The sequence below is a fragment of the Tribolium castaneum genome, chromosome 3 (assembly GCF_031307605.1).
Source record: "Tribolium castaneum strain GA2 chromosome 3, icTriCast1.1, whole genome shotgun sequence".
NCBI classification, from domain to species: domain Eukaryota; kingdom Metazoa; phylum Arthropoda; class Insecta; order Coleoptera; family Tenebrionidae; genus Tribolium; species Tribolium castaneum.
Window position 1 is genome coordinate 16,587,026 of NC_087396.1, and position 11,096 is coordinate 16,598,121.

An 11,096-nucleotide genomic window follows, 5' to 3' on the forward strand; every position below is an offset into this window, starting at 1 on the left:
ACAACGGCGGAAAACAAGAAACACTAGGCGCGCTTGGCACCACTGTAATCATTTCCCAGACCAAAATCAGCCGTAAGTGCGATTTCAATACGGCGCATTCCTCTAATTGCGTTAAAACTGAGGTTTTTAACCCAGCGATTACGTACCGCTGTTTCGCTTTAGCACACGTTGTTTTTTGCTTCTCTCTCTCGTTTTGCAATGTTTGACGGAGAAGTCACTAGACCCAGTGTTGCCATTAAATTTTCTTGCTTGTCATCCATAATCAAGCATTTTTGCGGTTCCGGCAAAACCTCTGTTAAATAATCTACACATATTTTCTTGTCCGTTTTTACTTTTATATTGAGATTTAGTGTTAGAAAACGATGCCACAATACAAGGGTGAGTTTCATTCAAGAAAAATTCACTTAACCTGTAAATAATTTTCCAGTTAAAGTGAAATGGGGTAAGGAGTCTTACCCCGATATTGAAGTGAACACGGATGAATCTCCGATGTTGTTTAAGGCGCAGTTGTTTGCCCTCACTGGAGTGCAACCCGAAAGACAGAAAGTCATGATAAAAGGGGTGACGTTGAAAGACGCCGATTGGGATAACTTTAAATTGAAGGATGTAAGTTAAATTGGGTTTTTGTGCCTCAAATTAGCCAGTTTTGTGTAGGGGGTTACTGTGTTATTAATGGGGAGTAAGGAAGAAGACGTGCCAAAAGAACCGGTTGAAAAAACCGTTTTTGTGGAAGATATGAATGAGAGCGAACTGGCTACTGCCGTAAGTCACAAGAGACTAGTTGATTTTTTAATTTAGGTAATTCTAGTTGGAGCTTCCTGCCGGTTTAACAAATCTAGGAAACACGTGTTACATGAATGCCACAGTTCAGTGTTTGAAATCAGTTCCCGAACTGCGTGAAGCCCTTCAGGCCTATCAAGGAGGTACCAACTCATTCCACCTAAACAAAAGTCACTAAATTGTTTTACAGACGTGACCGACGCAGGGGGCGTAATCCCCGCCCAATCAATTACGGCAGCATTGCGCGATCTTTACTCCTCCATGGATAAAGGGAACAACGTGCCCCCCATAGTCCTCCTCCAAATGCTCCACTTGGCGTTCCCCAGATTCGCGGAAAAGAACGAACATGGCGGTTTTACGCAACAGGTTTTTCTCCCAATTGCAACTGTTGCAAAGAATTCATTGTTTTTCTAGGACGCTAACGAGTGTTGGACTGAGTTAATTAGAATGTTGCAACAGAAATTGCCGGCGAAACAAAACGGCGGAAACGCTGCAGAAAAGTTTAAGTAAATAATGATAAATTGTTTTTTGAGTTTGTTATGATTGGGGCGATTTCAGGTCGTTGGTTGATCAATTTTTTGGGGGGACTTTTGAAGTTGAACTGAAATGTACGGAAACGGAAGATGAGCCGGTCACTAAAAATAAGGAGACGTTTCTGCAGCTGAGTTGTTTTATTTCGCAAGATGTGCGCTATATGCATTCAGGCTTGAGATCGGTGAGTCATTTTTTGGCAAGCGAATCATTAATAATTGACTGATTTTAATTTCAGAAAATGCAGGAGCAAATAACTAAAAAATCGTCAACCCTGGACCGGGATGCCGTTTATATTAAAACAGTAAGTTGCACAAACCGTTAATTATTTTCCCACTAAAACTACGTTTTTCTAGTCTAAGATAAGGAGATTGCCGGCTTATCTCACCATCCAGTTCGTTCGATTTTACTACAAGGAGAAGGAATCAATAAACGCCAAAATTCTGAAAGATGTTAAATTCCCAATAGATTTTGACGCTTTCGATTTATGTACTCCCGAATTGCAGGAAAAGTTAGCCCCGATGAGGGCAAAGTTCAAGGTACAAGTTGATTGTTTACTTTTTGTTTTTAATTCACACAATTAAAAATAGGAGTTGGAGGATGCGCAAGTGGAAGCGGCGTCAAAAGAGAAACAAAAAAGCATAGGCGACGGTAAAGCAAACGAAGCGGATAAGAAGTACGCCCCCTATTGGTTCGAGGATGATTTGGGGAGTAACAACAGCGGATATTACACCCTTCAGGCTGTGTTGACCCATCGGGGGCGGTCTTCGTCCAGTGGTCACTACGTGGGGTGGGTGCGCCAGTCTGGCGATAAGTGGATAAAGTGCGATGATGATAATGTTTCGCCTGTGACTACTGAGGATATTTTGAAGCTGTCTGGCGGAGGTATTGCGGGGTCTTGTAGGCGGGGGTGAGTTTGTAATTCGTTTTTCTAGGTGATTGGCACTGCGCTTACGTCCTTTTGTACGGGCCTAGACTTTTAGAAATCCCCAGCGAAAGTGAGGAAAAAATGGTGACAGAAAATTAACTGAGCTTTAAATTATGTAATAATCTTGTATAAAACTGAAAAACGTTTCTTAAAATAAACAAGCGATTAATATTTTTTTTTATTTGTAAAAAACACACGAGAACACAATTTTTACATTACTCAAAATGAATCAGTTTTGATGCCCTGATTGTCTCCTAAAGTAAAAACTCGCTCTATTTTTGGCTAGTTTCCAACTTTGGCAGTTTTGACTGAAATTAATGAGGGTCAAGTCATACTTACTCCATTTGGAGGAAGTAAATATGGGCACGGACTAGAATTTTTGCAATGATTCGAAACGACTAATTATTTTAATTGATAGAAAAACAATTTGTGATTGAAGTGCTGTCTCGGGAGGGTCGGACTCGATTTCCGGAATTAAAACGCAATTTCCGGCTTGAAATATTAAATATCTGATGGGAAATGGGGTCGTTTAGAATCATGTTAGGGAAAAACATCTCTGGAATGTTTTTCAGCACCATGTTAGAGGCTACAACCAAACATATATCCGTCACATACAATACAAAAAACATGGACTTGTGCTTAGGTAAGTATACACACAATAAAACGAATTGAACACTTTGTTTCTTATATTATGAAAAAGTTCTGTCTAGTCTAAAATGAAACTCGTGAAGTTAATACTGTACAGAATATAAACACTAAATTTGAAAAACGCTAAAAAACTATTTACAATAAACTTCTTTTCTTGCCTATTCTGAACGAGTGAACTTGCTGCAGGATCCGTATACTAACTTTGCAAATATTGCAATAATTTGGAATATATTTATTTGTCTATACATTTTTATACATGCCGTGTAAAAATTCAAAACAAATCGAAACAATGATATATTTCTTAACTGGTGTTTGACTATCTATCCACACTTGTCGAATCTGCACATTCACTGCACGATAAACACAGAAGGCATTTAGAAGAGTTTTAAGTTAAATATCATGCCACCCTGTACGGGTCGGAACTTTTCGACGAACACGGCTGGACGTCGTCGAGGTAGTTCGAGGCGTCTTGACGCGACGTCGACGCCACGGGGTAGCTGGCTATAGGCTTGTAATTGTGCGTTGTTTGGTTCGCCTTATGCTCGGGCGAGTCTTGCAGCGAGGTCTGGCGCTCCTGCAGGTTCAGGCTGGGGTCTTCGGCCACCGGCTGGTAGTGCCCCATGCTACACTTCTGAATCAGCGACAAAATTGCTGACTGGAAGCAACACAGGTACCCCAGACACTGAAAACGCGAAAATTTAGTTACACGTTAGCGTGGAATACTTAAGAGTAACAAGATACAAAGCACGACTTTCTTTACCCAAAAAATAGTACGGCAAAGTAAAAATAAGGGCGCTTCGTCTCGGTGCCAAATTTAAATTCATTAATTACTTAGAAAAAAATACAGAAATGTTGAGCTTTGCAAATTTTTTACGAGAAACACGAGACACAAATTATTTAAAATTTGCGCTGTGTCTCATATTTTTCAAGAACAAGAAAAATGTTAGGAAGAAAGTTGTAGAGAATTAAATTTTCTTTAAAAAATTCTCTACAATTGGTTCTTACCCCTTTTTTGTATCTTCAACCCTACAAGTACTCGTATTCTTATCAAAATTTTAGTTGTAACTTTTTCTCGAATGTTGTAACATACTCGTATCTGTAGCCTTTTTATCATTAGTCAAAGTGTCACATTTTTTCCACTCCTATTTGACTTTAAAAGAAACACATATCATGAAAAAGAAGTTATAATGGAAACAAAGAAAATTACATTTAAAAATTGTATTTTTATTAAATCTAAAATTTAGATTCCTTCTTTAAATTTTAGTTTTTTTACTTTGTCTTGTTTGTGAAGTTTATTTAAAATTTTGCGGGTTAAAAATAGTTAAAAATAATCTAATTACTGTTTCAGTAAGACTTTCAGTATGGAATTTACAACCAATCAAACATGAATTAATATCTGCAAGATTGTGTGATATTTATTGATTTTGAAGGCTACCAATACGTTTAAGGCATTTAGTAAACCGATGAAATTTTTGTACCTTATACCCTGTGACATATGATATTGTGAAAGTCGATGATTTTTTAATTTTGTTATCAATGATAATCAATAATCATGCATGTCTTCGTCAAACCAGATGCAATTTTTCATAGTTATGTCTACTTTTTTCTGAAGTTTTTCTAAAATCTCATTAGAATTACTACATGCAATCCCGTTCGTTGTGATAAGACATGAGAAAATTTCAGAATTTTCCACATTACTGCCTTTAGGTCCTTTTGTAAGAGAACCTATTTAGACTGATAAGCACATACATGCAAATAAATTTGATCTGCTAGCCCTCTCATCATTCTAAAAAATTTCTGAAGATAAAAACCAAAGTTAACGCATCGTAATTATTAAAATTTCCAACACTAAAATGCTTTATAAAAGTTATTCCAAAAAATTAGTAAGCATAAATTTGTAATATGTAGTTAGTTTTTTGTGGCAAATGAATGCTGTTTTATTATAAATACGTAGTAAAACAAATATTATTCTTGGGGGACTTCAGATTTAGAGTGCCTACCACAATAGCACTACAATAACAGTGTACAAATTGATAATTATTACTAATAGTAGGTAATTTTTTGTAATGTTTTCGACAGTGTCCGCACTATTTTTGCCTGACTATGTAATAAGTTTTTAATTTTTGTATTTTCCCATTTGAGTTCTTGCAGAGGAAACTAAAGTATTGTTCTAATATTTTCTGTTCAGTTCTTTTATCTCGGTAATTTTTTGTTGAGTACCAATCTTTCAAATATTTCTTTACTTCGAACTAAATAATTAAATTCAAGATTAATTCGTACCCCCGTGATCAGTAGCTGATGGTGCGTCCACCTCGGGACCCAGTAAAAGGCCTCTGATAAGAAAATCGTGTGGAAAATTAACGACGACGCTACGAGGAACAGAACACTAAGGCTGACGTACAAATAAGCGTTCTGAAAAAAAATTATTCGTACGAAAACATAATTGGTTTCGATTTACTTACCACTTTGCCCCAGTTAAATGGGAACAAATAAACGACATGAGAAATATCAAGAAAGAGGAGAAGACAGGTGATGAAAATACTCAGTAACGTTACGAACATCATCAGCCGTAATCGTCCGACCAGCGGAAGCATAAATAGGCCTACTTTTACTGTTCCTGACGTACAGAGGCATGTGAGACAGGCGATTGTGGTCACCTGGAAATTTTCCGAGTGTGAGTGTTTGGCGGAAAACGTCGAATTGGCGCTTACCAGCAGAAGTATTCGGACTATTCCTGTGGGCGTCTTGAGATGAGTGTGGTCGCAGTAGACGATAACCCCAGAGTATAGGGACAGATCGGGCGAGGCGACCCGTCGGCGGTAGTGAGAGTGCGAGTCCCATGAGTTAACGGTGCCCAGAGGTGATTCGCACTCGCAACCTCCAGCACAATCCGCGCTCAGGGCCCCCGTCCTGCTGCCCGCTATCTCAAAGTCCTGCAACACACAACTCATACCATCCGGCTCCTGCAAACCAATCACATTCACGTAGAAATCAGCGGTGCTCTTAAACCAAAACTAGTGCTAAATTCAGGGGACAGCTTTTCGCATAAGTAGGCCTTAGGCGCCAAGTGACCAACGAGGAAGCTGCAGTTTTTCGCATACTCAAGAATGACAACATTTTTTCTAATTTTCGAAACTGATGGCTCGAACTACACTTTTACAATATCATAAATTTTTCACTAACTCGAAATCAAGAGAAGGATGCTGAATTTATCATTTATTTTATTATTTTTAACACAATTTAATATTCTCATTTTAAGCAAGAAATTGTCTAATAGTGAGCGGGTTTATTCAAACTGGTGCATATACCGTACTTTTGATCCAGAATAAGCCATTTTCAGCTTATCAGCAATTTAAAACAATTAAAGAAATTCTGTAGCGAGTTTTGTCATTTTAGGACAAGAAACGTCCGAAATTATGTGTAAATAGTGCACAAATTGTGTTTTCTTTGATAGATTTTGACATTTTTTAGCCAGAGATAATATAAAACCAATTAATTTTAACAAAAATGATGACTGAGACGTCTTTTTCAGGCAGCCTACGGCAATTTTATTTTTATGAGTGCAAGTTTTGTCGTTTTTAAGCAAAAAATCTTCATAATTCAAACGATTTCAACTCATTTTATGTACAGTCGAACAAAGTGAAAATGACGTCTCAATAAACCAGCCTCTGCTGTAGATGCCGACCCTTCAACCGCAAGTAGATAAATTATCGGATTGCAAACATGACGTAGTCTCAAGATATTTTTTTTAGAACCCGATTTAAAAAAAGCAAAAAAAATTTATTCAGAATTAAACTAATTCAAATTAGGTAAGTTAATTAAGTATTAAGTTTACGTTTATTTTATGAATTTTTTTCAAACTATTTCTTAAAAAATCTATCCATTAAAAACAAATCATTATTACCTTAATATTTTTTTTTCAAAATAATTTTAAACTTGATTTTATGTAAAATAATAAATGACTTAAAACCATTGGTTGTTTGTGAGAAGAAGGTTTAATTCCACATGTGCGTTTAACAGGAGTGGTTTAATTCTTTGGGCAAAAAGCGAAATTAAAATTTCTTCAGAATTAAACTAATTCGAATTAAGTTGGCATTTATTTTGCAATGACAAACATCAAGTTAATCACGAATTAGTTGCGATTAACACATTCTGTAAGCCGGCCTTAATTTTTCTAATAGTTTTGTAATTTCATCATCATTAAAAACAATACAAAATTATTAATTTATTTTAACCTGAAAAAATGAAAAATTATTTGAAATTTTTAATTCTCCAAAATATTTTTTTTAGGTTTTCAAATAGAAAACAATTTAACAAAAACAATTTCTTTAAGAAAATTGGCATTAATAAGATGAAATCAACAAATTATATTATTAATGTAAGATTTTTTTTGATAAATTATTTCCCAAAATTAAATTAACTATCATAATTTTGTACGAAATAGGCTTTCTTTATTTTAAACTTGATTTTATGTAAAACAATAATATTTTAATTGATTTATAAAAATCAATAAATTACCTATTTATATTTTCTGAAATTTTTAAAATGCAATTATTCAGAACTAATTAATATTAAATAGTTCCGACTTAATTACACTTATGTAGTAACAACTCAGATGTTTTTTTTTGGGTTTGACATCGAAACAAATTACATTTGAATCAGTTTATGTTATTATATTATTTGTCAAACTATTATGTGGAAATTATAATTTTCAAACGTTGATAAGTAAAGATAAACATAAAAAATTGCTGACTTTCCATGGTTGTTAATTTTTTTATTAAAAATTTTACATTTTCATTTAATTAGACGTGACAGCTTAATTCAAATGAATTTAATACTGAATTAAATTTTAATTTAGCTTTATGTAAACTGGTCCCTAAAGGAATTTATCTTGAAACTACGATTATTTTGCAATCCTATAATTTACAAGACTGCCTGCTTGCGGATAGAAGAGTCGGCATCCAGCAGAGACTGGTTTATTGAGCGTGATTTTTACTTTGTTAGACTGTACCTGGAATGTAATTTTATTTTTATTATAAACTATAACGCTCATCATCTTACATGACACAATTCTACAACTCTTGAAAGAAACTGTTACTTTTATCGGATTTTTCTGTTTGTTTCAAAAATGAAAATTCTCGAATTAATGAATTAATAATATTTTTCATTCAGATATTTTTTGTTTTAATAACCTTTTTATTTTTTCAATTGCCGTTGATAATTCGGACCTAATCCTCAATGACTATTCAGTCTTTGCTAATTTAAAAGAATTTTGACGAAAGGCGCTTTTTCACGATGAAGAGCTCCAAGCAGCAATCCACAGATCTTTGAGTAGGTAAAAAGAATATTTTTTTTAATTATAAAAGAAAACTGCGAAACTAATACAAATTGAATTGAATATTTGAAATTATAAATGTTTTCTTTTTCTTCTGGGTAATTTCGCCACTACTTTAAATTCCCCTCGTCAGTGTTGTTACAATTTGGTTTAAATAAGACTGTATTTTGGAATAATTCTGGAACTTGTATGAATTCGTTCATGACTATACAAGATTACAACTTTGTTTTTATGAAGTAACTGTAAATATTTATAAAGATAATTACATAAAAGAAATACATAATATTATTGTTTCTATTATTTTTTCTATATAGAGGCGTAAAAATTACTACAGGTAATAATGACCAGGTCAGATCAGGAACAAAATCTCTCTAATTAAGTAATAAATATGAGGCGATAAACTTATTATTTGGATACGTTCCTATGTCTCTAATCTATATTTAATCATTTTATTTTTGGAGCCTATTATTTATTTTCAAACGTGTTAAATTACCGCACTTGAATTCCTTTTATTGATAACATTAATAAGCTTCCTTATTGGCCGAGTTTCTAAAATCGTACTGCGTCGCGCGAAGCACGTGTAGAGCCCTTGGGCCATGCCCGTGCTCAGTACCTGAATATCTTCAGGCTTGCAACTTGTCGGCTCCAGGTCTCTAATGTCGTCGAGCAGAAATTCAATTTCGTCGGTGCTGTAAAGCAGATCGGATACTGAATTGATGTATCGGCCCGGCTCAGACTGCATGTCACTCCGCCACTAGACGCGAGGCTTCGCCCCACACCAATCCATACCGCGCGGCCCTGCGAACTCCTCAATGCGGACACATGACTCGCCAGCTTCTCCACCCGAAAACGCACTACTGACCTGGAAAGCGGTGTCAGAGCGGCCCCCTAGCTCGGGCTGGCTTACCTGCGCGAACGGCGTTTACCATCCAAGGCGGTCACCCCAAACAAGCCGCAAACACCGCGCCATGTTTACTAAATGCGGCCCGACGCGCTACCACTACCCCACTTTCGACGCTTCAAGGGTGTGCGGGGACGGGAGTCATGACGATCGGGATGGGGGCGAACGGGGCCAAACTGCTACACTCCGCATCATTAAACGGGAATTATTTAATTATTGAAAAATTGTGAAGCGGTCGAGTACCAACGACACGTCAAATGCACAAGTTGGCACCCCTTTTTTATTCATCGGACGCGAGATTCGATTAGGGTAGGCACCCTCTCGCAGCCAATCAAATTTTGAGATTAGCGCGACCTAAATACATTTTTTGTGGAAGGAAGAATTCACAAGTATTTCGTCTGCGGTAGAAAGGGTGATTTAAGCTGCAACTTTAGTGCAATATTTGTAAACTTTATCAATGTTTGCTCTAATAAATGTGTTGCCAATACACGAGAAGTATTTAGTGACTTTTGCTTTAACCCATTCCACCCCTAACCCAAGAGTACGTTCCTGCCCGAGAAAAAATGAAAGTAAAAGCAGTAAAAGGCTAAATAAATCGGAAAATCAACAATAATTGCTTAACTTTATTGATAAATATCATTTGAAAATGCATTTGGACCAATCAGTGGGGGTTTAACTGCTATTTTACCCATCTTAATCAAAACCACCCCTAAATTTGGGGTACGTTCCCAAATGACTTTAACTAAAATATGAAAAAATAAAGACAATTTATCATTTATTTAAAAAGCTGATAATAAGAAGCGAGATACACTAAACTGTGTTTATTAAAATAATTAAATTTAAACGAATGGAACAAATATCACCAGCAAACAACCAACCATACACTGGTGTACAAGAAGATGCATACGGTGGTGTTAGAAGGTATGGTGCTCCATCATACATCATCATGCATACCAGATGGATATTGGAAAAAAATTGGATATTTTTCCCACTGAACCAGCGCAAACAGTGAAAAACGAACAGTAGTCGTCTCTACATAACATAGAATTTTATAAATGGGGCATTGAACATTAAACTCAAACATTTTTTGTGTGAATTTTAAATTTAAATGTCAGATTTGTAGGGGAATTACCTACACAGTCAAACTGCACGAGAAGGTGTACTACCTACTTTACTTACTTTACTCCATCAAAATTGTCACAAACAGTTGCAATTAGAGCATTCAAACAAAATAAATTTTGAAATCTGGAGAGAATCAAAATTAATGCAGTAATACCTCGATAGTCCTAAGCTTTTATAATCCGAATTCTTCCGTAATTCGAAGAGGTTTTCAGAGAATATTATGAATTCTTGTCCTGGAATCGGAATTATTGTCAATTGATAATCCTAAATAATGGCTCAAAATTGCTTCAGAAACGCTTAATTGTTATAGCTGTAACACACAACTTTGACAATAAAACAAAAATTCTGAAATATTAAATAAATTATCGAGTGGTGTAAACGGCAGTGACTTAGCTAACTTATGTAGAGTTGGAGAGGCTATATTATTGAAATGGGGAACAGAAAATAATCTTGCAACGGCCGACATGTTTAACACTTCAGTGATTAAAATAACAGAAAATTAAACAACAAAATCACACATTGTTTCCACAAAATATAAGTATATTTTGTTATGATATAGAAAAATCCAATTATTCGAACAGCATAAATAAAACAAAACGTTTCAATTAATTAGTTTCGTTCCCTTTTGTACATCATCAGGATCGTTACACAAAGAGCGAACGAAACTGGTTGATTGAAACATTTTGTTAATATCCTGTGGGTGATTTTTTTTCATTTGTATTAGTGCAAACTCGCATCGATTTGTTTTTCAGGCGGATAGATAAAAGTTATTTTAACACACAATTCAAAAAGAAATTACTTCGTATTTCCCTGCAAATGAAAAATAAAAGTTATTGTTATTTAACATTATT

General features: G+C 35.3%; 2 protein-coding genes across 4 annotated transcripts; one reads left to right on the forward strand and one right to left on the reverse strand.

Annotated features, from left to right (window-relative positions):
• The first annotated feature begins 151 nt into the window (after positions 1–151).
• Positions 152–2,410, forward strand: Usp14 (Ubiquitin specific protease 14). Its single transcript, XM_963963.4, has 11 exons — positions 152–378; positions 428–606; positions 655–762; positions 809–923; positions 971–1,146; positions 1,195–1,286; positions 1,339–1,495; positions 1,550–1,615; positions 1,668–1,850; positions 1,902–2,196; positions 2,247–2,410. Exons 1-11 carry the CDS (start codon positions 363–365, stop codon positions 2,336–2,338), a joined length of 1,479 nt encoding a protein of 492 aa, XP_969056.2. The 5' UTR covers positions 152–362; the 3' UTR covers positions 2,339–2,410.
• A 501-nt stretch (positions 2,411–2,911) lies between these two features.
• On the reverse strand, positions 2,912–9,625 carry LOC657427 (uncharacterized protein). Of its 3 annotated transcripts, none has more exons than XM_015981960.2 (6): positions 9,130–9,625; positions 8,836–9,084; positions 5,599–5,889; positions 5,350–5,544; positions 5,168–5,299; positions 2,912–3,569 (listed from the first exon to the last, which is right to left on the reverse strand). In XM_015981960.2, exons 2-6 carry the CDS (start codon positions 8,962–8,964, stop codon positions 3,285–3,287), a joined length of 1,032 nt encoding a protein of 343 aa, XP_015837446.1. In that variant the 5' UTR covers positions 8,965–9,084; positions 9,130–9,625; the 3' UTR covers positions 2,912–3,284. The 3 variants fall into 3 exon arrangements, with proteins under 3 accessions (XP_015837446.1, XP_008195585.1, XP_968981.1); XM_008197363.3 differs by having other exon boundaries at positions 5,599–5,850; positions 9,130–9,623; XM_963888.4 differs by having other exon boundaries at positions 5,599–5,820; positions 9,130–9,621.
• Between the last annotated feature and the right edge of the window lie 1,471 nt (positions 9,626–11,096).